Source organism: Rhodotorula graminis, assembly GCF_001329695.1.
Source record: "Rhodotorula graminis WP1 unplaced genomic scaffold RHOBAscaffold_21, whole genome shotgun sequence".
Classification (NCBI taxonomy): Eukaryota; Fungi; Basidiomycota; class Microbotryomycetes; order Sporidiobolales; family Sporidiobolaceae; genus Rhodotorula; species Rhodotorula graminis.
In genome coordinates this window covers 203,889-227,373 of record NW_017264948.1, presented here as the reverse complement: position 1 = coordinate 227,373, position 23,485 = coordinate 203,889, and the positions used below count along the sequence as shown (strand labels likewise).

The 23,485-nt window shown below is 67.8% G+C and overlaps 8 protein-coding genes across 8 annotated transcripts; 4 read left to right on the top strand and 4 right to left on the bottom strand.

The window, feature by feature from the left end:
• Nucleotides 1–1,067: 1,067 nt before the first annotated feature.
• On the bottom strand, nucleotides 1,068–2,668 carry RHOBADRAFT_19371 (uncharacterized protein; the record flags this gene model as incomplete). Its single annotated transcript, XM_018412487.1, has 5 exons — nucleotides 1,068–1,495; nucleotides 1,590–1,656; nucleotides 1,728–1,962; nucleotides 2,069–2,476; nucleotides 2,550–2,668. Coding segments are annotated over 5 exons (1,257 nt in total), but the record flags the coding sequence as incomplete, so codon positions are not given.
• Nucleotides 2,669–3,200: 532 nt separating this feature from the next.
• Nucleotides 3,201–4,991, bottom strand: RHOBADRAFT_30985 (uncharacterized protein). Its single transcript, XM_018412937.1, has 8 exons — nucleotides 4,796–4,991; nucleotides 4,540–4,728; nucleotides 4,286–4,466; nucleotides 4,175–4,216; nucleotides 3,991–4,106; nucleotides 3,683–3,871; nucleotides 3,419–3,525; nucleotides 3,201–3,354 (listed from the first exon to the last, which is right to left on the bottom strand). Exons 1-8 carry the CDS (start codon nucleotides 4,957–4,959, stop codon nucleotides 3,233–3,235), a joined length of 1,110 nt encoding a protein of 369 aa, XP_018267615.1. The 5' UTR covers nucleotides 4,960–4,991; the 3' UTR covers nucleotides 3,201–3,232.
• Nucleotides 4,992–5,550: 559 nt separating this feature from the next.
• RHOBADRAFT_56601 (uncharacterized protein) lies at nucleotides 5,551–7,862 on the top strand (the record flags this gene model as incomplete). The annotated part of the gene is made up of 11 exons (XM_018418428.1): nucleotides 5,551–5,755; nucleotides 5,907–6,012; nucleotides 6,069–6,148; nucleotides 6,214–6,239; nucleotides 6,330–6,379; nucleotides 6,476–6,572; nucleotides 6,637–6,646; nucleotides 6,704–6,846; nucleotides 6,910–7,131; nucleotides 7,196–7,316; nucleotides 7,394–7,862. 11 exons carry the CDS (start codon nucleotides 5,551–5,553, stop codon nucleotides 7,834–7,836), a joined length of 1,503 nt encoding a protein of 500 aa, XP_018267614.1. The 3' UTR covers nucleotides 7,837–7,862.
• A 300-nt stretch (nucleotides 7,863–8,162) lies between these two features.
• RHOBADRAFT_47745 (uncharacterized protein) lies at nucleotides 8,163–10,623 on the bottom strand (the record flags this gene model as incomplete). The annotated part of the gene is made up of 11 exons (XM_018415043.1): nucleotides 8,163–8,308; nucleotides 8,375–8,528; nucleotides 8,595–8,712; nucleotides 8,801–9,020; nucleotides 9,131–9,468; nucleotides 9,543–9,721; nucleotides 9,808–9,901; nucleotides 9,957–10,031; nucleotides 10,146–10,189; nucleotides 10,259–10,377; nucleotides 10,446–10,623. The coding sequence occupies 11 exons, from the start codon at nucleotides 10,621–10,623 to the stop codon at nucleotides 8,163–8,165; spliced, it is 1,665 nt and encodes a 554-aa protein (XP_018267613.1).
• Nucleotides 10,624–11,329: 706 nt separating this feature from the next.
• On the top strand, nucleotides 11,330–13,523 carry RHOBADRAFT_49074 (uncharacterized protein; the record flags this gene model as incomplete). The annotated part of the gene is made up of 5 exons (XM_018415222.1): nucleotides 11,330–11,436; nucleotides 11,488–12,347; nucleotides 12,414–12,561; nucleotides 12,641–12,890; nucleotides 12,978–13,523. 5 exons carry the CDS (start codon nucleotides 11,330–11,332, stop codon nucleotides 13,455–13,457), a joined length of 1,845 nt encoding a protein of 614 aa, XP_018267612.1. The 3' UTR covers nucleotides 13,458–13,523.
• A 3,512-nt stretch (nucleotides 13,524–17,035) lies between these two features.
• RHOBADRAFT_65806 (uncharacterized protein) lies at nucleotides 17,036–18,907 on the top strand. Its single transcript, XM_018418779.1, has 5 exons — nucleotides 17,036–17,063; nucleotides 17,560–17,623; nucleotides 17,698–17,735; nucleotides 18,138–18,362; nucleotides 18,596–18,907. Exons 2-5 carry the CDS (start codon nucleotides 17,573–17,575, stop codon nucleotides 18,726–18,728), a joined length of 447 nt encoding a protein of 148 aa, XP_018267611.1. The 5' UTR covers nucleotides 17,036–17,063; nucleotides 17,560–17,572; the 3' UTR covers nucleotides 18,729–18,907.
• Nucleotides 18,908–19,426: 519 nt separating this feature from the next.
• On the bottom strand, nucleotides 19,427–21,331 carry RHOBADRAFT_56597 (uncharacterized protein; the record flags this gene model as incomplete). The annotated part of the gene is made up of 5 exons (XM_018418427.1): nucleotides 19,427–19,678; nucleotides 19,882–20,418; nucleotides 20,526–20,873; nucleotides 20,950–21,039; nucleotides 21,119–21,331. 5 exons carry the CDS (start codon nucleotides 21,329–21,331, stop codon nucleotides 19,427–19,429), a joined length of 1,440 nt encoding a protein of 479 aa, XP_018267610.1.
• Nucleotides 21,332–21,965: 634 nt separating this feature from the next.
• On the top strand, nucleotides 21,966–23,471 carry RHOBADRAFT_56596 (calmodulin). Its single transcript, XM_018418426.1, has 6 exons — nucleotides 21,966–21,982; nucleotides 22,145–22,165; nucleotides 22,295–22,346; nucleotides 22,602–22,745; nucleotides 22,878–23,088; nucleotides 23,176–23,471. The coding sequence occupies exons 1-6, from the start codon at nucleotides 21,971–21,973 to the stop codon at nucleotides 23,201–23,203; spliced, it is 468 nt and encodes a 155-aa protein (XP_018267609.1). The 5' UTR covers nucleotides 21,966–21,970; the 3' UTR covers nucleotides 23,204–23,471.
• The last annotated feature ends 14 nt before the right edge of the window (nucleotides 23,472–23,485 follow it).

Below are 23,485 nucleotides of genomic sequence, written 5' to 3'. Positions count from 1 at the left end.
CCCTCTCTCTCGCTCTTCCTCCTCCTCCTCTAGTGCCACCTGCAACGGACGCTTTTCCTGTCTCGTCTCTGTGCGTCGGCGTGAGGACAAAGAGGGTGCGAGAGAGAGAAAAAGAGAGCGAGGGAGGGAGGAAAGTCCTCGTCCCGCGCGCACGAGCCTCGCCTCTCGCTCGAGCTCGAGAGGTCTGTCATTGTTTCTCGCTCACGCTCTCTCGGCGCGCGCTCTCTCTCTCTCTCTCTTTCGCTCCCTCCTTGCCAGACCCCGCACCCAGCACGAACAACCTGCGCTGCACGCCCTCCCTTCCCCCCCCCCTCTAACCTCCTCCTCGCGTTCACGCCTCGACGTCTACCGCTCTACCCCGCACCGCCTCTCCCTCGCCCGGCTCGCGCCCGGGCTTGACCTCGGTCATGAGGCGCTCGAGCCACCGAGCGAGGCTTGCCGCGAGCCAGTCGGCGCCGAGGGCCCAGGGGGTCCAGGAGCGGGGCGTGCGCAGGTCGACGATGAGGGGCTTGGCGGGGGAGGAGGAGGAGGCGAGGGAGGAAGAGGGGGAGAGGGACGTGGTGCTGGTGCTGCTTGAGGGGGAGAGAGAGGAGGAAGAAGAGGAGTGGGAGGAAAGAGGGGAGGAGAAGCGCCTGCAGCGGAAGTCCTCCCACTTGATCTTGCGATTGCGCGTCCAGAGCTCGGCTGCGGGAGAGAGAGGGACGACGAGGTGCGAGTTCAAGTCAGTGAGTGCTCGATAAAGGCGACGAGAGGGATGTAGAAGAGGGCGAGGGAGAGGACGAGGGAGAGGGAGGGAGAGAGAAAGGGAGACAGAGACAGAGAGAGAGAGAGCACGCACTAGCGTTCCACGGCGCCGGCGCAACGAGCTTGTTCGTCTCGGGGTCCTTGTACCACGACGAGCCGCACTCGGCCGACGCGAGCGACGTCTGGCCGAGGCGCCGGTTCAGCTCGGCGTTGAACGCGTCCACGGCCGACTCCTTGACGACGATCGACGACAGCTCGTGGTCGTAGATGCCTCGGACGAGGCGCGCGATGAACTCGGTCTGCAAAGAGGGGACGCAGGAAGGTCAGGAACGAGGTCGCGGCGTCGAGTCGAGGACCGAGAAAGAGAGGGAGTGCGAGGGGGGACGCACATTCGCGCCGAGCGAGTAGCCCCACGACATGGCGATCGCGTTGGGCCCGAGCACGGCAAAGTAGTTGGGCACGCCGGGGACGGCGACGCCGAGGTACCCAAACGCGCCGCCGTGCGCCTTCCACGTCTCGCGCAGCTCCTTGCCGTCCTCGCCGTACACGCCCTTGTTGAGCCCGACGCCCGTCTCGGACACCTCGAACCCGGTCGCCCACGCGATGTAGTCTACGGCGTGGTGGCGCCCGTCGGCCGTCAGGATGCCCGTCTCGTCGACGGCGACGATCGGCGACGTCGTCAAGTCGACGTTGTCGCGCTGCAACGACGCCAACCACCCGGCGTCGTACGCGACGCGTTTGCAGTGCATGGCTGCGGGGGGGAGAGTACCAGAGGGTCAGTGCGACTGATAGGCCTGCTCGCGTCGTTGCCCGAGGGGAGGAAAGGGAACGACGAGACGACGCACGGTATTTGGGGATGATGGCGTCCCAGTACTTCTCGGGCGCCTGCGACTTCATGTAGTCGATGATACCCTGTGTGCGGCGAGAGCCAGAGTCAGGTCTGGGGCGAGAGGGCACGACGAGGAAGAGGGAGCGCGACACACCTTGGCCGAGCTCTCGCGCAAGTCGGACGACCACGTGCCCGTACCTCGCGACAAGATGGCCTTGTCGTACTCGTAAAAGATTGTCCACCGGTACAGGCGCAGGACGCCCGGGATGCGGAACAGGAGGCGCTTCCACAGCGGGTACTCGAAATTGTGCTTGGGCCGGTAGTAGCCCGGCGAGCGGATGAACTGCATGATCTCGATGCCCGGGATGGCGCAGATGTTGGGGATGACCCTGTGTGCGCGAGAGGGTCAGGGTCCGGTCGAGCTTGACGGCGAGGGGAAGAGGGAGAGAGGGTCGAGGTCGACGGCGAGGGGAAGAGGGAGAGCAGAGGACGCACTGGATACCGCTCGAGCCGCTGCCGACGATCGCGATGCGCTTGCCCTCGAGAGGCACGTCGTTGCGCCACCGCGACGAGTGCCACTGGACGCCCTTGAACTTGTCCTTGCCCGGCACGTGGGGCACGATCGGCTTGTTGAGCGCGCCCGTCGCGGCGATGAGGACGTCGGCGACGACGTCGAACGTCTCGTCCGACTTGACGTTGCGGAACGTGACCGTGTGCTGCTGCGCGAGCGAGTCCCACCGCGAGCTGACGAACTCGGTGTCGAACGTGAACGAGCGCTCGAGACGGTGCCGGCGGACGATGCGCTTCCAGTACGCGAGGACCTCGTCGCGCCCTGCCCACTTGGACGAGAAGCCCGGGTTGAGGTGCGAGTAGAGGCAGTACAGGTGGATCGGGACGTCGACGCTGCGGGTGCGGGCGCGAGGAGGGTCAGCTCGCGCGGAACTGGGGCAGGGAGGGGGAAGGGCGAGCGACGCACGCCGTGCCGGGCCAGGTAGAGTCGCGCCAGACGCCGCCGACCTCGCTCGCTCGCTCATAGATGGCGAGGTCGACCTTGTTGCCGAGCTGGTCCTGCAGGCGCACAGCTTGCGCGATGCCGGCTGAGGAGCGGGGTGCAAAGAGTCAGCTCGGCTCATCTCGGGAGGGGGCCAGGGGGAGTGGAGGACGCACAGATGCCGCCTCCGACAATCACGACGCGCACTCGACGTGGTGGTGTCGAGGTGAGGAACCCCATCTCGTTCGAGCTGATGAGGCGAGGTCGAGGTCGCGGGTCGCGCTGTGGTGGTCGGGTCGCGGGTGCAGGCGGGTCGAGAGCTTGCGCCGCGAGTACTCAGAGCTGCGCACTGGCTCTGGCGCGGTAGGTCGAGAGAGCGAGGGGGGTCGACTCTCCTCGTCCGCCGGCCCGGCGTGCCGAAGGCGCCATCGTGAGCAGTCGCTCGCCTTTTTCGTGTGCCCGGCCGACCCGCGCACAGCTCACTGAGAGCACGTCTGCAGCGCTGCCAGCAAAAAGCGAGCGCGGGCGGGCACAGGTCGAGATGAGGGACCGTGCGCGACGACGGCGACTCAGCTTCGGCGAGCGCTTTCTGTACAAGCCTCTCTCGACGCGGCGAAATCGTCTAGCTCTCGACTCGGCGCTGAGCACAACGAGTTGCAGTCCAACACTCACGACGCAGCCTCGTAGTCCGTCTTGACGGCGAGCCCGCCGACCGAGAAACCTCGCTTGAACTCGTCGTCGGCGTACACAGGCCGGTCCCAGCTGTGCTTGACGCGAGCGCGGGTAAACTCTGCGGATGAGCTCAGTAGTCAGTGAGGCGATGAGGCAAGGAAGGCGAAGGAGGGGGGACGCACCGAGGCCCGAGACTGGCTCGACCGGCTGCTCGTCGGGCTTGTACAGGCCGAGGCGCTCGAGGACAGGTGAAGGCGCAACGACGCCGGCAGGAAAGTCCCATGCTGCTCTGTGTGCGCGACGAGTGTCAGTTACCGCGCTAGAAAGGGCGGAGGACGGCGGGCGAGGGAGGCGGCGGGAGAGGCAGGTCGACGCCGAGTCGGCGTAGGGGTCGCCGAGAAAGAGGAGATACAGGCGGTAGGAGAGGAGGAGGAGGGACGACGGACCGACTAAAGTAGAAGAGTCCCATGCGCCGCACGCGCGCTTGGTCCTCAGGAGGTCGCACGACGCGGTGGATCGTCGACTTGAGGTACCCGGCTGTCGCGAACGACAGGATGTCGGCAGTGTTGACGACGATGCTGTCGGGAATAAAGGGAACGTGCTTCCACTCGTTGTCGGCCGTCAGGATCTGGAGGCTGCGAGTGGAAGCAGTGGTGAGCGACGGCGGTAAATGATGAGCGAGAGAGAGAGAGAGAGAGAGAGAGAGAGAGAGAGAGAGAGAGAGAGAGAGAGAGGGAGAGAGATGCGAGCGCACCCTTGGACGACTTGCGCAAAGAGCAACGTGACGAGGCCAAAATCGGTGTGGCCGTTCAGGTACTGCTTGTCCTTGAGCTGCTCGTCGACCTCGCGCGAGTTTGGCGTGTAGCGCATCTGCGAGCGGCGCAAAGCCAAGTCAGGACGTCGACGAAAGAGCCAATAGAGAGGATGAGGCCGCCCACGTAGCGCAGGTGGTCCTCGCTCGGTCGGTGCCAGGCGTGCGGCTGCGAGCGGGTCGAGGCGCGTCAGTTGCGCGAGCGATCGACGAGAGTCACAGAGAGCGCGGGACGTACCGCAGAGAAATATTCCTCGGGGAGCTCGAGGAGCAGAGCAAAGAGCCGCAGGAGCGGGTCGAGGATGCGCTCGTGGACCTTGCACTGGAAGGCCTCGATCTCGGGCTTGAACGGCTGCAGCCAGTCGTACTCGACGGGCCATTCCTGCGCAAGGGACGCCGTCACCTTGGGCAGACAGAGTCTGTGTGGACAAGACAGGTCAGTCTAGCGCACGCACGGGTCGAGGCGAGAAGGCGGCAAAGGGGAGGACGCACGCCTCGCTGTTGTCGACCACGCCCGAGTCGCCCATGATGCGCACGCCCTCGCGGTAGCCGAAGAACTTGCCCTCGGCAAAGTTGCACGGGTGCTTGCGCTTCTCGTCGAGCGGTAAGTCGAGAAAGGCCGAGCCGATCGACATTTGGCGCACGACCTCGTCGTCCGTGATGCCCGTGTTCTCGATGGCCCTGCGTGCGCGAGGGCGAGGGTCAGCTCGCCGGGACTGAGAACGAGTGTGTGAGAAGAGGGACGCACCAGAAGCCGACGTCGGTCACGGCGTGTCGAAGGTCCTCGACGAGCTCCTCCTTGCGGTCGGGCCATTTGGCGAGGTCGATGCACGCGAGTTGGACGGTGTCGAGTTTCTCGGTCGTCGGTGCAGGTCGCTGCCAGGTCGGGATGTCGAGCACCGAGGTCGGCATGGTCGTGGTCGAGGTCGTTGTCGCAGTGAGGGTGGAAGGCGGACGAGCAAGCACCGCCCTCGTGCCGAGCCGAGCAAGCTGCGGCGAGCGTAGCACGACATGTAGCCTGGGGCAGTTGTCGGCCGGCTCGAAAGCCTCCAGGTGCGCAGGCAGTTGCACCAGGCGACGTCGCGATGGCGCGAGAGCGGGGGAGAGGCGGGCCGCCGGCAGCTCACCCGAGGGGTCGCGTGTGCCCCGAGCGTGGCAACAGACGAGCTGCAAGTGCGTTGGCGAGGTTGCCAGAGCAGCCGGTGACGACGGGCGGGCGCGAGAGCAGCCACAGCTGCAGGTCGACCGCGAGCTTGAGGTCCGGACTTGGTCCAAATCGGAACGCTCGTGCGAGCCGGCCCTTGGACTCGTTCCTCTCACCCGTCTGAGCCGCATTGCGTGCTCCCGCGCTCGTTGGCATGCTGCCGATTCACCGAGCACCTGCTCGGAGCCTTGCGAGTCCTCAGACCTGGCTCCCTCTGCGGCCAAGCTGCGAGTCGCGCTTCTTTCGCTCCGCTCTCGCCGCATCTCGAGCGCTCTCGACGGCAGCTTGTCCAGCTCGACATGTCTCTCTCCTCGACTGAAGACCTCAAGGAACGGCCGACGGCCAGTCCGGCGAGCCTCGAGGCGTCGGTCGGCGGCGACGAGGACCGATTCGCCAGCATCGACAAGAACCGCCTCCTGCGTCGCCTCGACCTTCATTTTCTGCCGGTCTACTGCGTCTGCTACGCCGTTGTGCGCATGGACCTGAACAACATCTCGAACGCAGGTGAGCACGACCGTTCACTCGTCCCTCGCTCCCCTCTTCCCGCGATTCCTCCTTTTCCGAAGCCTCGTCTCGGTGACGAGGCTCGCGTAGCTCCAGCAGAGCCATGTTGACGACGAGTACGCGCTGACATCGCTCCCGCACTGTCTCGCAGGCACGATGAACAGCGAGGCGCACCACTCGCTCAAGCAGGTGCTCTCGCTCGACGCCAAGCAGTGGTCCTGGGTCGTGTCAGCTTTTTACTACACCTACCTGGCGGCGTGAGTGTCCCCTCGAGCATCTCTGTCGACGAGCGCTGACCCTCGATCCACCGCAGGGAGCCGATCGCGACCTTCTTTGCCAAGTCGACGACGCCCTCCTTCTTTTTCGCCCGCCTCATGGTCAGCTGGGGCGCAGGTGAGCCACCCTTTCGCTCGTCTCGTATCCTGGGGCACTGTCCTGACGGCGCTCGTCGCCCACAGTCATGGCCTGCATGGCCGCCGTCTCTGTGCGTCTCTCGCTCTCCTCCCTTTTCCTCCCGAGGCACGTCCCTGCCTCCCCGCCGTCACTCCTCGACTGACTCGCCTGTTCTCCTCAGAACTACGGCGGTCTGATCACGTGTCGCGTATTGCTCGGCCTGTTCGAGGGGTGAGTCGCGCTGCCGTCCTCGACGTCTCGCTCGCGAGGCGCACTCTCGGCGAACGACGGCTTTGACGACCTGCTCATGCCCTGCCTCGCCCGCAGAGGGTTCTTCCCGGCCATGCTGTACCACCTTTCGTTCTGGTACACGCCCAAGGAGATGAGCACGCGCGTCCTCTTCCTTTACGTGGCCAACTCGAGCGTGCGTCCTCGTCCCCATTTTTTCGCCCTCGAACGAGAGACTGACTCGGTCCGTCCTTCCGCAGTCCGGAGGATGTACGTCGAACGTCCGACAGCGCGACTCGATCCTTACTGACCCTCGTCCTCGAGCAGTTTCGGGCCTGTTCGCCTACGCCGTGTCGTTCGCCGACTCGTCCGCCCATCTCTACGGCTGGCAAGTCCTGTTCATCCTCGAGGGCCTCGTCACGATCCTGCTCGGCGTCGGCATGTGGTATCTCCTGCCCAACTTTCCTCAGGTGCGCTCAATTCGACCTTCCTAAACTCGAGACGGTCGCTCACGTCCTTCTCACGGCCCACAGACCGTCAAATGGCTCTCGCCTCTCGAGCAGGACTATATTCTGAGCCACCTGCACCGCGACGCTCCGAGGATGACCGACAAGACGTTCGACGGGCAGCAGATCCTGCGCATGCTCGCCGACCCGACCTTCTTCTTCTTTTCAATCTTCTGGGCGTGCTACGCCGTCGGCGCCTGGGGCATCTCGACCGTCCTTCCTTTTGTCGTCAAGGACCTCGGCATCACGGTGCGTCCCGGCTCTTTTCGTTCTAGTCGCTCTCGAGCCCGCTGACTTTCGTCCCTTCTTCCAGGATTCGGCCGGGACGCAGCTTCTCCAGATCCCTCCTGCCGCGACGGGCGTCTTCATGTGCTGCCTTTCAGCCTACCTCATCCGCAAGCGCAACGTCAACCCCTTTCTCTGCGCCCTCGGTCGTGCGTCGACGGCTTGCTCCTCTTTTTCGAGCTCTCCTCGCTCTCGAGCCTCTCGCTGACCCTCCATTCTCGCGCAGTGGTTCTCGGCGTCATCGTCGCACTCGTCATCATGATCACGGTCGAGCCCGCCGGCGTGCGGTACGCCGCCGCCTGCGTCGTCTCGGGCGCCGCCCCGTCCGCCTACGCCTGCCTTTGGCCTCGACGCATCGCTGCCTTGCGCGGCACGTCGGCGGCCGCGCTCGGGATCGGGATCAACAACGCGATCTCGCAGTTCTCCGGGCTCGTCGGCCCGTCGCTGTGGCGCAGCGACTACGGGCCGAGGTACGAGAACTCGGCGACCGGCGCGTGCGCCCTCGTCGCTGCGAACGCCGTCATCATCCTCGTCCTGTGGTGGCTCATGGAGGGCGACCTGTCGCGCTTCCCGTGGCTGCAGAAGCGCGTCCTCGCACAGTCGCAGGTCACCGAGGCGGACCGCGAGGCCGAGGCGAGGGGAGAGACGGTGGGCGAGCAGGAGAAGTAGCCCTGCACCGAGCTTTTCTGTGTCTGAGCTCTTCCGAGAGGTTCTCGAGAGCACCGATGAGACTTGCGCAAGGTCCTGAGCGAGCGCTAGCGACGCCTCGAGAGAAGGACGACGACGAGCGGTCCGTGCGGGAGACGAGGACACTCTGCTCGCGCTCTTGCTCGCGGTCTACTTCCCTCTCTCGGCCAAAAGGCTCGCCTCTCGTGTTCAGAGTGAGTAACTGACTGTTTGCGCGGAGCGAATTGAGAGGCGCCTGCGCCCCTCGCACCTTTAAAGCGCCTCGTCCTCCTCCTCGCTCCCTCGCTCCCTCGCTCGCTCCTCCGTGCTCAAACCCGGATCTCCCAGTCGAGCTGGTTGATGTACGCGATGCCCTCCTTGCGGTAGTCGTCCGTCTCGACGACCGAGCCGTGGCGGCGGTAGACGTAGTTGCTCGGCGACGTGCGGTAGTCGGGCCACTCGGGCGCGTCGGCGACTGCGAGGGCAAGCTCGTCAGGGTCTCTCAGCGAGAGAGGGGGGGGAAAGAGACAGAGGGACGCACTGCCGTGGTTGTTGGGCGTGCCGTCGTGGATGAACGAGATCCACTGCGACATGACGAGGTGCGACAGCTCGGCGTCGCCCGGACGCGTGCCGAGCGTGTTGGCCGTCTTGTACGGCACGCCAAAGACGTAGGCGACCTCGACAAAGTGCGTCGTCTGCGAGAGAGGAGGACGGCAAGGGTCAGTCGGGACCGTCTCGAGGGAGGAGCGGCGTGGACGCACCCCGGTCTCGATGGTCGCGTTCTCGGCCGGCTGGTCGAAGCGGTACGAGTAGACGGGTGCGCCTGCTGCCGAGTAGAGCTCGGCGAGTCGGCGGCGGCCGGCATGCATGGTCAAGTCGCTGCGAGGTCGAGTTGAGAAGGTCAGTGCGCTCCTCGGCGGCGACACCTCGTCGCGAGAGAGAGAGAGAGAGTCGGACAGGGACGCACCCATAGATCGAAAAGCTGCGCTTGTCTTGGAGGCCGCTCGGGAGGACGGCGTCGCCGCTGCCGTAAGGGCACCCGACCAGTGGATCGTTCGGGTACAGCTCGAGGACCTTGTCGACGCTCGAGTTCTGCATCGACGAGTAGCGCGTCGCGAGGTCGGCCGCGAGTTGCTCGGTCGTGTTGATGCCGCGCGACCCAAAGGCGGTGCCCTCGTCCGTGTTGGCTGAGCGGCGAGAGAGGAGGATGAACGAGGCGGGGCGTGGCGACGACGAGGGGGACGACGAGTCAGGGCCGCGCTGTCGACGGAGGAGACAGTGAGAGAGGCGTGCGCACCTCCGATGAGCAGAGGAACCTTGACAAAGCTGCCGTTCTTGACAATGTCGGACGGGAACGCCGGGATGATGCCGCCATCCACGACCGGGCTCCAGCTGTACGCCGCCGCCGACGAGTTGAACGTGTCGAGGCTGACGCCGCGCAGGCACTTGAGCACGTCGTCGGCGTCGCCGCAGCCGGCGTTCTTGGCGACCTCGTCGAACCGGGGCTGGAGGATCTCGGGGTCGGCGAACGACGAGGTGAAGGACGAGCCCGACTCGAGGATGGCGCCGCGGAAGAGGTCGGTCGAGTCGAGACCCCAGCCGAGGAGCTGGTGGCTGACCGACATGGCGCCGGCGCTGCAGGGGCACGAACGTCAGGCTCGATCGGGGCGACCTTCTCAAAAAAAAGGAGGAACGTGCGCGGGACGCACCTCTCGCCCCAGATCGTCACCTTGTCCGGGTCACCGCCGAACGCGGCAATGTTCTCCTTGACCCAGTGAAGCGCGAGGCGCTGGTCGTACAGGCCGAGGTTGAGGTTGCCCTCGGCGCGAAGCTCGTTGGACGAGAGGAAGCCGAGCGACGAGACGCGGTAGTTGACCTGGACGTAGATCTGGGGGGGCGTTGAGAGGAAGTGAGCTCGTGTGGCTCGAGAGGAGGAGCGAAGAGAGGACGCAGAGGGGGAAGAAGAGGACGCACAATCGGCTTGTCCATCTCGACGCTGCGCTGGACCGCGTAGCTGCCGTTGTACCGGATGTCGGCATTGCCTCCCATTTCAAAACCTCCTCCATATCTGGACATGTCCGTCAGTACACTATTGGCGCGTAGGACTCGACGGAAAGACTCACATCCAGAAGCCGACGGGGAGCTTGTCGTCGGCCGAGGTGCCGGCAGGACGAAGGACGTTGACGGTGAGGCAGTCTCTGCGGACGTGGTGGAAGGATATCAGCTCCCACTCAGACGGCGAGCGAGACGAGAGAGGGTCGCTGCAGCCCGGCCGGCTCGACCTTGGCGCAGAGAGGGGAAGGGAGGCTCACTCGGACAACTCGTAACCATAGTCGTCGGCGCCGATGCCCGGGCACTGCGCCGCTTACAGAGCGTCAGTTCGAGTGCAGGGGAGAGAGGAGGAGGCGAGTCAAGGGCGACGCACAAAGGGCGAGTACTTCTTGGCCGAGAACGACCCGTCCTCGAAGCCCTTCTCGAGCGAGTGCGGGCGGCGCAGGCGCAGGTCACCGACGGGTGGCTGGGCAAAGGGAATGCCGAGGAAGGCTGGAAGAAGGGAGGAGGGTCAGTCACGGGAAGAGTGAGGCACAGGAAGAGAGACGAGGGGGACGGACCTTCTTGCGAGAAGGTCGGGAGCGAGACGCCCTCGACCGTGCCGTTCTTGATCGAGACGGACGGCGACCCGGCGGCGTCGTTGTTGCGCGCGGCGAGCGTGATGGGCGAGGCGCAGGCGAGGGTCGATAGGGAGGCGAGGCCGGCGAGCGCGCCAGCGAGCGAGGTGGACGTGCGCATCGTTCGCGCTCGTGCGGTGGCACGGTAGCGGCGAGAAGCAGAGGGTGCAGAGCAAAGCAGAGCCGCAGGATGGCCCCGCTCGTCGTTCTCGGACGAGTGCCCGCCGGCGTAGGGTGGGCGGTCCGATCTGTGAGGAAGCCGGAGGTGGGGACTAGCGCCAAACTCGCCCGACGGCACACGCGGTCGATGGCGGCAGAATGGTTCAAGCAGATAATAGACCGGCGCGCAAGACGAGGAAGCTCAGATCAGAGTGCGACTGGGTGGGGGAGGACGGCCGTCGTTGCGCTCGAGCGGCGGGCCGAGGAGGTCGAGGAGGACGAGGTGGGAGCGACCGGTTCAGGCGGGACTGCCGCTCGCGCAAGCACGCCGCCACTGTGCTTGGGGAGATAGTGGCGCACTCGCCCGAGCTCTTGACGGTGTCTTCGTGCTGTGGAGCGCGGTTGATGGGTGCAGAGGAGGGAGCGAGAGCACATCGAGCAACCCTCGCGCGGCGCAGAGCCCACTCGGGACAGCTGGCCATCGGGAAGCTCGTGCAGCTGCGCACACTGCGGCAGTCCGGCGTGAGGAGTGCGACGAGGCGAAGGACGAGTAGAGCTCCTCCCTCGGCGAACACGCCGTCCCTGCTCCCACCACCCGCCCGCTCGCTCAGACGCGTCTTTCTAGCCGGCAGAAAGGCGCACAGCAGTACCGCCGCAACTTGTCCGCCATGGCCGACGCGTCTCTCGCGCCTGCGCCTGCGCCAACCTCGGCGAAGGTCGCCACCGCCTCGTCGCCTTCAGAGCCGCCCTCGTCGCGCGACTCGGCTCGCCTGCCGTGCCCAGGCGTGCCCCTCCCGCCCAACTACGCCTCGCTCCCCGTCCTGAGCCGCGCCGCCATCGCCGAGCGCATCACGCGCGGCGAGCTCCTCGTCCTCCACCCTCCCCTCGTGTACCGAGTCCCTCACGCCTGGCTCAACCTGCACCCGGGCGGCCACCACTCGATCCTCCACTACGTCGGCCGCGACGCGAGCTGCGAGATCGAGGCGTACCACTCGGGCCGCACCGTCGCCGAGCGCATGGCCCGCTGGACTGTCGCCCGGGTCGACGTCGACGACGACGACGACACGCTCGGCGAGGGCTGGCGCGACATGGTGCCGCCCATCCAGCTCGGCATGTGGCCCATCCCCGTCCCCAAGATCACCGTCACGGCGTCGAGCCCGCCCGTGTCGCCGTCCAAGGCGCGTCGGCCACAAGGAGGAGCGCCGTCCGCCGCCACGTCGGCGTCGGGCGAGGAGGACGGCGCTGCACCCGTCCTGACGGCCGCCATGGTCGACCCGCCACTGGCGCGCGAGGCGTACGCCGACCTGCCGCTCACGCCGGCGTACCAGGCCCACCTGCGCCGGTCGCACAAGCAGCTCCACGCCCGCATCCACTCGCTCGGCCTCGATACCCCTCCCCCCTTCCTCTCCGGCTACGCGCCCTCGCTCGTCATGTACTCGACCCTCGCCGCCCTGTCGGTCTGGGCGTACCGCTGCGCGCAGGCGTCCGGCGGCGCGTGGGACTGGGTCCTCGCCGCCTCTTTCCTCGGCGCTTTCTGGCACCAGATCACGTTCGTCGCGCACGACACGGGCCACACGGCCTTGACCGGCGACTGGTGGACCGACCGTCTGTGGGGCGTCGCGATCGCCGACTTTATGGGCGGGCTCAGCATCGGCTGGTGGTGCGACAACCACAACGTGCACCACCGTGCGTCTCCCTCCCTCTCTCGCCTCGCACCGCGAGCTCCTAGACTGACTCTTGGCCCCCACGCAGTCGTCACCAACGCGCCCGAGCACGACCCGGACATCCAGCACTTGCCGTTCTTCGCCATCTCGACTCGGTTCCTCGACGGCCTGCGCTCGACCTACTACGACCGTCTCCTCGCCTTTGACGCGTTCGCGAAAAAGGTCTTGCCGCATCAGTGCGTCCCGCTTCTCTCTCGTGCACTCGCGAGCGTCGCAGCGGATGGGAAACTGACCTACTCGCTCCCACCCGGACAGGCACAAGCTCTACTACATCGTCATGAGCTTCGCGCGGTTCAACCTGTTTGCCCTGTCGTACGGCTTCCTCCTGTCGCGGTGGCCGGCGCGCAAGTCGCCGCTCTTCAAGCTGCGCCTGCTCGAGCTCGTCGGCATCGCGTCGTTCTGGACCTGGTTCGGCGGCCGGGTCCTCGGCGGCATCCCGAGCAAGCGGCTCAAGCTCCTGTACCTCCTCGTCAGCTTTGCCGTCACGAGCCCGCTGCACGTGCAGGTGCGTCCCGCCTCCTCCCCTTCTCAAGAAGGCGCCGCACCGACACTCACGCTCTCTCTCTCTCTCTCTCTCTCGCGGACCCTGCAGATCGTCCTGTCGCACTTCTCGCAGCCCATCTCGATCACGCCGCCCTCGTTCGACACGACCAAGTGCCCGCTCCCTCGCGCCTCGCTCGAGCTCCTCGAGTCGCACCCGCACCGCCAGCTGCGCACGACGATGGACGTCTCGTGCCCAGCCTACCTCGACTTTCTCCACGGCGGCCTCAACTTCCAGACGCCGCACCACCTGTTCCCGCGCGTGCCGCGCTTCCGGTTCCGCGCCGTCGCGCGCGTCGTCGAGCAGTGGGTCGCCGACGAGCGCGCCCAGCTCGAGGTGCGCGCGGCCGACCCTGGGCGGCTGTACTGGCGCGGCGTGCGCCTCGGCGAGCACGAGGGCCTCGAGTACAAGAAGATGGAGTTTGTCGAGGGGAACCGGACCGTGCTCGGCGTCCTGAGGGACGTTGGGGACCAGGTGCGCCTGCTCGCCCAGGTGGCCGAGAAGGAGGCGAGGGAGGGGCACCATCACTAGACGACGACGACGACGACGACGAGGGGCGCAGGCGCTCGGGCTGTTATGGACACTGTCATCACTATCTCTCGCACTGTCCGCGTCGAGAGAGGGGGAAGAGAGAGCTCGTCGTCGCGGCGAGAGTCGGAGTTTCGCCCGAGTGACGCTCAGGCCTGCTCTCGCTCGCCTCAGCGCTGCGCCGCTCGCCTCGTCTCGCACTGTCTCGCGCAGAGCAGGGAGCACACGAGAGCTCTCCTCGCGGCCGCCGGACAAGCCGGACCGAGCGACGCGCGCTCAGGCCGTCCGGGCGAGCTCGCGGTCCGCGGACAGTCCGCGGCCTCCTCTCTCTCTCTCCTCTCCCACTACTCGCGCCTCGCCTCGACATGGCGTGGCACGCGCCTGCACCTGCTGCTCGCCCTGTGCAGCGCTACACGGCCCACCCGCTCCCTCGCCGGCGCTTCCTCCCCCCTCCTCCCGACGCCGCCCCGCCGCCGACCTCGCACGACCGCGACGGCTCGCGTTTCTCGGCCGCACCACGTCGTCACCATGACAGCGCTTGGCGGGAACGAGTGCGGTCGCGCGACGAGCGCAGGAGCGACCGGCCCCCGTTGCACCACGCCGACGACGACGGCGCGAGGCCGTGGTGGGAGGACGAGCGGGACGAGGCGGCGCGAGCGGGGAGGCGCAGGGAGGAGCGCGAGCGAGGGCAGGACGAGTCGTCTCGCAGTGGCTTCACGAGGCGAGACGGGCACGGGTGGGGCGACGGCGGCGGCGGGACGAGGCGAGAAGCACCTCGTTCGGCGACACTGCGTACGTCTCGCCCTCTCGCCCTCTCCTCCTTTCCCTGCCTTTGACACCTACTCCCACAGTCCCGCACTACCTCCCCACCCCGACCGACCGCCTCCCCGCTCGCCCGCCAACCGCCCTGCGCGTCCGCCCAGCCACCAAAGTCACGGACCCGCTCGTCCACCTCCCGACCTCACTCGCCTCGACCCGCCGCGCCCTCGGACACGCCATCGCGCCCCACGGCCGCTCGCGCTCGACCGAGGCCGTGCCGCTGCGAGGCCCTGCCGCCGCGCGAGGGCGAGGCATCGAGGCGCCGCGGCCCGAGCGGCCGGGACACGAGGCGTCGGGCGCGCACGACGCACGGCCGGTGCGCGCCTCACTCGCGCACCTCGGCGGCGGCGGGAGCGAGGTGACGAGGGCGCGAGCGAGCGGGCGCACGCCGTTCGCCGCGAGCCTGCCGAGCTGGCAGGCGAGGGGGCGACCGGCCGCCGCGAACGAGCAGCGCTCGCCCGGTGGCGGCCCGAGACTCGAGCACTCGTCGTCGCTCAGCCGTGTGCGACACGAGCCAACGCCGAGAGTCGAGCGCGGTGCGGCGCCGAGGGAAGAGGGCAGGCCGCGCTCGGCGCGCTCGCACCTCGAGCCGCCGCCTCCCCTCCCTTTGCCGTCCTCCTTCCTCGCCCGCACCCTCACCCCGCCGCTCCCTCCTCACCCACGACCCCCTCACCTCTCCAAGCCGCTCTCGCCGCTCTCGCCTCCCTCGCCGCCGCCACCGCGCCTCCCGAGCCGCCTCAGCTCGCCGAGCGACCCTAGCCCAACGTGGCTCGCCGACGCGCTGTACGGCCCCACGTTTGGCGAGGTCGAGCAGTGGTTCCGCGACGCCGAGGCGCGCGCTGCGCTTGAGGGTGCTGCGCGAGCGGGCGGGGGCGAGGGCGAGGGGGCGGCGCGGCGCGAGAAGAGGGCGAGGGAGGGCGAGGGGCAGGACGAGGGGAGGGCCGAGCGAGGGGGCGCAAAGCGGCGCCGCCTCGTGGGAGGGGAGCTCGGCGAGGGCGAGGAGGAGGAGGAGGTGAGGGGCTGGCTTGACTTGGAGGAATGGGAGGCGCAGTGGAGGACGAGGGCAGAGAGGAGCGGCGCGCAGGTGCGGCTTGAGCGGGGGAAGGTGAGGTGAGGGCGCCGCCGCGTCGAGCAGAAGCTGAGGGTCGCGGCAACGTGAGCAGTGCCGCAGTGAGCCTCTCTCTGAGCTGACCGTGAGAGCAGAGACGAGAGAGAGAGAGAGAGCGGCGTCGCATCGAAAAAGACGCAGCGAGGTTGCAGCGCCCACCCCGCCGTCTACAGCTCAATCTCGCCGCGCATGACCCTGACCGCGCTCCCCTGCAGCTCGACCCTCCTCTCGTCCTCGTCGAGCACGACGACCATCTCGCCGCCTCGTGGGCTCACCTGCCTCGCGCGCAGCGTCCGCCCGCCGCCACGTGCGCCGCCGGGGCCGGGTGGCAAGCGCGCCCGGGCCTCGGGGCCGCTCGCGAGCCAGAAGGGCGCGAGCGCCGTGTGCGCCGCGCCCGTGACCGGGTCCTCGTCGATCCCGAGCGGGGCGGCAAACACGCGCGAGTGGATGTCGGCGTCGGCGTCGGCGTCGGCGGGCGAGGCGGGTGTGGGCGCGGGCTGGGTGAGGATGACGAGCTTGCCCGCCTTGCCGAGCGCTGCGGCGTCGACGTCGAGGGCGCGCAGGTCGACGTCGTGAGAGATCTCGACGAGGGGCGAGTCGTATGCGTCGAACCAGGCGCAGCGGACGACCTTGTCGGCGGCCGAGAGGCCCGTCGCGGCCTCGACTGCGGCAAGGATCTTGGGCAGGCGGCGGTGGCCGTCCGACAGGGCGAGGATGGACGCCATGGGGAAGTCGAGCGAGATGAGACCGACGTCGTCGTCGTTGGTGCTGGTGCTGGACGTCGAGCGGGTGCGGCGGGCAAAGAGGGTGCCCGACTGGCGAGTGTCGAACCGGATGGTCGACGCGGACGGGTGGTGCTGAGAGAAGAGGGCGTAGGCTGACGCGAGGGTCGCGTGACCGCTGGGTGCCGAATGCAGAGCATCGAGAGGATAGAGGCGGGAGGTCGAGAAAGGGAGCAAGTCGAAAGTGGGGAAGGGAGGGTGGGGGAGAAGAGGTCAGCGAGGTCCTCCGGCTCGGGCGAAAGGGAGGGAGGGCAGGGGCGCACCATAGCGGTACCTCTGCGAAACGCGACAGAGTCAGTCCCGCCTCTGAGAGCGCGAGAGAGCGAGAGACGCACCTGCGACCGGGGTCCTCCACCGCAACTCGTACCGCGGCTCGTCGTCGGTGCCGCCGTCGAGCTCCCTGCAGTAGGCCGTCTCGCTCAGGTTGAACTCGGCGGCAATGTGCTGCATGAGGGCGTCGTCGTGGGCGAGCTGCTGGAGCTTGTCGTCTGTGAGCGGGAAGACGAGGACCGAGGCCGGGTTGCCGGTGAACGGGCGGGTCGTGAAGGCGTCGACCGTGACAAAGGGCAGCGTGTGCTTCTTCGAGGTGGTCATGGTCGGGGAGCGAGACGAGGAGAGAGGCAGAGAGAGAGAGAGAGAGGAGAGCTCGAGAGAGAGGGGAGCAGGGAAGAGGAGACGACGAGAGGAGCTCGGTTGGTTCGAGGGAGAGGGAGTCACGGTCGCTCCGAGGGCGGTGTTTCGCGAGCAGGCAGTAAGATGGGCGTGGCAGACGAGCAGGCTGCAGGGGGAGCGAGGGAGCTGTCGGAGGAGGAGAGACAGCTCAGAGAAGTGAGGCGCGAAAATCCGAGGGCCGTCGTCGTCGCTTTCCGTTCGGTTCTCTCCTCCCCGACAACCCGCCCGGTAAGGCCCAAACCTGCTCTCACTCGCACCTGTCGAGCCCTGTCGACCCGCACCTGCGCCCTCCACCCGGCCCCGTGCCGTCGCCGTCGCCCGCGACCACCCCGGCCTCGACCTCGACCTCGACCTCTCGACGACGACGACGACCACGCCCCAAGGGGGGGGAGAAGACGACACCGATCTACTCAGCTCACCGTGATGGCTCAGCCCTCACGAGGGACGCCAAACGAACACACACATCACCCGGCCGCGGACCCATCCTTCGGGAGGGACGCTGGCCCTGATCCCCCCCTTCCCTCGTCGAGGTCGGGCGTGCATGGGCTCGTTGTCGAGCTGTGGGCAGTGGGCAGGAGGGCGTCGAGGCGGCAAGGGCGCACGGGCGATGGCGAGACGTCGAGACTGACTTTGGTTCCTCCCGTTTTCCCTCCTCCTCGCACTTCCCTTTCGTCCCTCCTCGCTCCCCCGCCCCCCCTGTACCACGCCGTGCGGCAACACGCAGGCATCCGACAACCATGAAGGTCGAGTTCTGCAACTTCTCGGGCTACAAGATCTACCCCGGCAAGGTGCGCCCACCTCTCTCGCACCCGTGCTCGACTCGCGCGCGGTACTCACCTCGCCTCTCTCGTTCTCCGTGCAGGGCAAGCTCTACATCCGCTCGGACTCGAAGATCTTCCGGTGCGTCCCTCCCCTTTTGCCCGAACGGAGCAGGTCCGAGGTGGACGGGGTGGACGACGCGTCGAGCTGCGGGACCTGAGAGAGAGAGAGAGACTGACCAAGCCTCCTCTCCCTCCCCCTCCCCTTGCCCCGCCTCACGCACTACCTACGCCCGCCTCACCGTCCCCTCGACCTTCCACCTGCGCCGACATCCGCGATCGCCAATGACGCCGCCTCGCGTCCAACCTCGACCCGTCGACCTCGCCTCTCGACCTCGCCTGGGCTCGACCTCACCCGCCTCGCCCGCACCTCCTTCCACACCCGCCTGCGTGACCCACACCTCCCCTTGCACCGCGGCCCGCTCGCCGCCCCCAACGACGACGACGATGACGACGAACGACGAACGACGAAACACAACCACAGCTTCGTGACCTCGAAGGAGGAGTCGCTGTTCCTGCAGCGCAAGAACCCGCGCAAGATTGCGTGGACGACCGTCTTCCGCCGCGTCAACAAGAAGGGCGTCTCGGAGGAGGTGGCAAAGAAGCGCTCGCGCAAGACGGTCAAGCACAACCGCGGCGTCGTCGGCGCCGACGCGTCGGCCATCCTCGCCAAGCGCAACCAGCAGCCGGCGGTCCGTGCTGCTCAGCGGTGCGTCGTCGCTTGCGTTCTCTCTCTCTTTGTTTCGGCGTGGGGGGACGTGCACGAGCGAGAGAGAACTGACCCTGCCTCGCCTCCCATCTCCTTCCCCCTCCTCCCCTCTCGCCCGACCTCGTCCCTCGTCCCTCTCGCCCGACCTCGTCCCTCCTCCCTCTCGCCCGACCTCGACCTCGTTCCCGCGCCCGCCCCCCCTCCTCGCCCTCGCCCTCTCCCCGACCACGCAGCGCCGCGGCCGTCACCGAGGCCAAGGACAAGAAGAAGGAGCGCGAGTCGCAGCGCAAGTCGCAGCGCTCGTCGACCAAGCCCATCGCCAACGCCGTCCCCAAGGGTGGTAAGGTCGGCCGTGGCGCCCGCTAAGCGCGGCCCTGTGTCTTTCCCTCCCTTCCTCCCTTCCTCCCGATGCCATGGATTTAGTCGAGATGGAACCCCGACCCGCGACGGTGCGATTGTTGTGGCTATGCGGCGGCGCGAGCGAGCGAGCGAGCGAGCGAGCGCAGTGTAGCGTAACGCAGCGACGAGGGCGCGATAGAGACTCGAGACTCGAGAGCGAGAGAGCGATGGAGCGGATCGTGCACGGGCGAGAGATGGGCTCGGCTTCGTTCGAGCGCACTCGCGAGCGACGAGCACGAGAGAGAGAGTCTGAGCCCGCTTCCGTCTCGTCTCGTCTCGTCTCGTCTCGTGGGGTGCGCACGGTCCCCCGTCGGGCACGCTGCGAGCGGTCGGCGCACAGGATCCGCCTCTCGCTTTCCTCTGCCCTCGCCTCGTCGCTCGGTCTTGTGCGCGCTCTCGTTCCTTCGAAACAGACGATCCCCTGTGTTGCTCTCTGTCGCTCTGTGTCGCTCTCGCACGCTCGCACAGACAAGGAGACACACCTCGTCGTTCCACCACCCCGCTACAGCGCGTCGCGCTCCCTACCGCTCACTCGCTCCCCACCGCTCGCTCGCTCCCCACCGCTCGCACCCGCTCTCCCTCTCCCCAAAGTACCGTACCGTACCGTACCGTACCGCCGCCCTCCTCGCTCTCGCTCGCTCGCTCGCGCGCGCGCGCGCGGGGGCTCACCAATCCTCCTCGTCGCTCTCGTCCTCGTCCTCGCTGTCGCCCATGTTGCCCTTGCGCTGGCTGAGCGCCGCCGCGAGCGCGCTCGCGAGGTCCCCTCCCCCTCCCCCTCCCACTCCCCCTGCACCGTCGTCTGCGCCCGACGAGGCATGCGCCACGTCGGCAGCCGTCGTCGCCGCGCCGGCGACGCCCGCGCCGACGATGCCGAGCGCGGCGAGCGAGCCGGCGTTGTCGGCCGCTGACTTGTCGACCTGCGAGGCGGGGCGGGCGAGAGCGCGAGGGGGCGAGGGGGCGGGCAGGGAGGGGCAGGGAGGGACAGGGAGGGCGAGGCAACGAGGCCGAGTCAGTGTCTGTGTGGCTCGAAGCCGCAAGTCGTAAAGAGGACGAGAGAGAGAGAGAGAGCGAGGGAGGGAGGGAGAGGAAGGGAAGGCAAAGCTCGCGCCGCCCGACGCACCTTGCGCAGTTTGCCGAGCCCGGCGCCCTGGATGCTCGCGAGCAGTGCGCCGCGGTCGTCGCCCGCGCCTGCTCCTGGGGCAGCCACGGGGGGCGGCGGGGGCGGTGCGCGCCCTGCAGCAGGTGGCGGCGGAGGAGGAGGGGGAGGTGCGCCGCCGCGAGCGGGAGGAGGGGGCGGGGGAGGAGGAGGAGGCGCGGCGCCACCGCGTGCGGGAGGTGCAGGCGGCGGTGGCGGCGGCGGCGGTGCTGCGGCGCCTCGGGCAGGAGGCGGCGGCGGCGGCGGCGGAGCGGCCGGAGCGGCGCCGCGCGACGGTGGCGGGGGCGGCTTGCGCTTGACGGTGCGCGACGGCGGGGCCGGCGGCGGGACGCGCTTGGCTTTCATGGGCGCGAACGCCGGGCCCGTCGACGAGGGGCCGCCGGGCGGCGGCGGGGCACGGCCGGGAGGACCGCCCGCTGGAGGAGGAGGCGGAGCGGCGTTGGGCCCGCCCGAGCCCTCGACAAAGTTGCGGATAAAGTGCTCGTTCTTCTCGATCTGGCTCTGTGGGTGTGCGAGAAGGGGGCGAGGTGAGCTCGGGCGAGCGCAAGGGAGAGCGAGAGAGAGAAGTAGGAGGGGGAGAGGAGGGAGGGAGGGACACGAGGACGCACGCGACTGATGCCCTGACCCTCGAGCTGCTGGAACAGCCTCTCCCAGCTCGGGTCGATGTTGCGCGTCGAGAAGCCCTCTTGCGCGTCAAAGCCCATGTGCGCGACGTGCGAGAACCCAGTCGGCGCGCCAATCATGCTCTTGTCGATCCCGCCGCCCTTCTTCTTCTTGCCGCCCTTGGACGACGCCTTGACGGCCGCAACGGCGGCCATCGACGACGACGAGCCGCCGCCAGTGCCGCGACTGCTGCCGCCCGAGGCCTTGGCGGCGTACTTGTGCCGGAGCGACACCTTTTTGAACAGGTCGGCGGCCTCCGACTCGGACGAGAAGGCGATGCCGATCATGCAGTCCTGTGAGCCGTGCACCCGCGTCAGTCTCGGGAGACATTCGACGGGTTGTAGGGACAGGAGAGAGAAGAGGGCTCACGTCCGAGGGGAACGTGTGGAAGAAGGTGCGGTCCTGGTAGTACTGCAGGTCCTCGACGACGCCGTGCTGCCAGATGACGCCGCGCGTGCCCTGTTGCGCGCACCAACGGTCAGGTCAGACCTCGAGACGAGCGCTCTCGAGAGAGGGAGGGAGGAAACCGGCGACGCACGGCGAGGTCGACGACCTTGAGCCACCCACCGGCGGCTCCCCAGCCAAAGACGACGGCGCCCGAGATGCCGCTGAAGCTCCACTTAGCCGGGTCCGGGTACGCGTAGTAGATGCGGCCGATGGCGGCGGCGTGGATCTTGTCGCCTGCGCCGGACGGCGCGTGCTTCTTGACGAGGCTCTTTTCGGACGAGGTCAAGCTGGACGACGAGGGCATGGTACCAAGATGCTGCGGGCGAGGGGGCGAGGGCGAGTCAGTGTCTGTGTTGCAGACGCTCTGGGCGCTGCTGGGGATCGCAGACGGGCTCGCCTGCGGCTTGCGTCGACCCTGGTCCCCCGCCCCACCTCGCTCCTTCGGGGTCGGCCGGGCACGACGGGCGACACAGCGGCCGCCAGGGCGCGTGACCGGCTGGGACACGCAGACCGAGAGCCACAGAGTCGAGGAAGGTGGACGCACATGCTGCTGGGCTGGTGCGGTTGCTCGGGTCGGACGAGGCGGCGAGATGACGAGGAGCCGGAGGATGGGAGAGGGCGGCGCACGCTGGAGGTGTGCGCGGCGGTCGGTGGCGAGCTGCAGCGGTGCAGGTGCGAGCTAGACAAGCAGAACGTCGCAGCTGGGACGGTGCGAGCGGGTCGAGGAGCGAGAGGCTCGGCCGGACGAGGACGACGAGGACGAGGCGGCGGCACTCGCCACGAATGGCTCGTTCGAGTCTTTCAAGTGCTGCACCATGCCTTCGTACACTGAACCCGCAGTCTGGCTACACCGCCTGAGCGAGTGGACGAGGTGCGAGAGTCGATCGCCTCGTCGGCGCGCAGCAAGCTCCCCTCGCCCTCGTTCTCCACCCACACCACCGCCATGGACCAGCTCGTACGTCCTGCCAGCCTTCTCTCTAGCACTCTCTCGACCGACCAGTCCAACCCTCGTCCCGCGGCCCGCCATCGTCGCGTCGTCGTCCCCCTCCCTCCCCGCACACACTCACCCTCGCCGACCCCCCTCCAACTCGCACTGACCTGTGTGTCCGCCCTGCAGAGTGAAGCCCAGATCGCAGAGGTGCGCCCCGTCCTGTCCCCGACCTCGTCTCGCCCGTCGTCACTGACTCGTCCTCGTCCCCCCCCTCCTTGTGCCTCTCATCTCTGCCCGCCAACCGCCTCGTCAATTCCTCGTCTCGGCGCCAAACAGTTCAAGGGAGGCCTTCTCGCTGTTCGACAAGAGGTGCGTCGCACTCGGTTCCGTGCGGCTCCTCCTTCACGAGTCGAGCGCGACTGACCTTGCTCCCCTCCACCCTCCCTCCTCCTCCTCCGCAACCCGAACCTCGACCTGCCTCGCCTTCCCGCCCACGTCCGCCTCCGCTTTACACCCCGACCTCGCCTCGCCGACTGCGCCCGTGCACCTCTCACCTCGTCGTCCGTCTCTCGTCCCGACCCGTCTGCCCCCCTCGCCCGCCTCACCGTGACCCACCCCTCACCCCTTCGACGCGCACGAGCAGACGGCGACGGCACCATCACGACGCGCGAGCTCGGCACCGTCATGCGCTCGCTCGGGCAGAACCCGACCGAGGCCGAGCTGCAGGACATGATCAACGAGGTCGACGCCGACGGCAACGGCACGATCGACTTTCCCGAATTCCTCAGTGCGCACCCCCGCTCTCTCTCTCTCTCTCCTCGACTTGGGCGGGCATTCGTGGCTCCCCTTCCCCACCCCAGAGCGCGAGACTGACCCGGTCACCACCACCACCGCCCGCGCCCCGCCCCGCCCCTCGCAGCCATGATGGCGCGCAAGATGAAGGACACCGACTCGGAGGAGGAGGTGCGCGAGGCGTTCAAGGTCTTTGACAAGGACGGCAACGGCTTCATCTCGGCCGCCGAGCTGAGGCACGTCATGACCAACCTCGGCGAGAAGCTGAGCGACACCGAGGTCGAGGAGATGATCCGCGAGGCGGATACCGACGGCGACGGCCAGATCAACTACGACGAGTGCGTTTTCCTCGCTCTCTCTCCTCTCTCTCTTCTCGTCGTGATGCGCCAACACTGACGTTCGGCCCCCTCCCTCCCCCGACGCAGGTTCGTCCGCATGATGATGAGCAAGTAGGAGCCCTCAACTCCGCCCTGCTCGTCCCCTCTCCTTCCCCTCTCCCTCTCGCCCATCCGTACCTACCCACTTCCCCCTTCTCGTCATGACCCCCCACAAGCAGTCCCCCCTCCCCCTCCCTCCCTCCTTCCTGCACCTCTCCCTCGCCTGTTCCCCCCTCTCTCTCTCTCGTCCTGCCGGGCTAGCCCCCGCAGCGCTGCCCCCCCTTTTTTCCCCTCTCCTCTCGTCCTCGCCTCAACCCATGCCAACGACTCGTCTCCCCTTCTCCTTCTCGGTCGACGA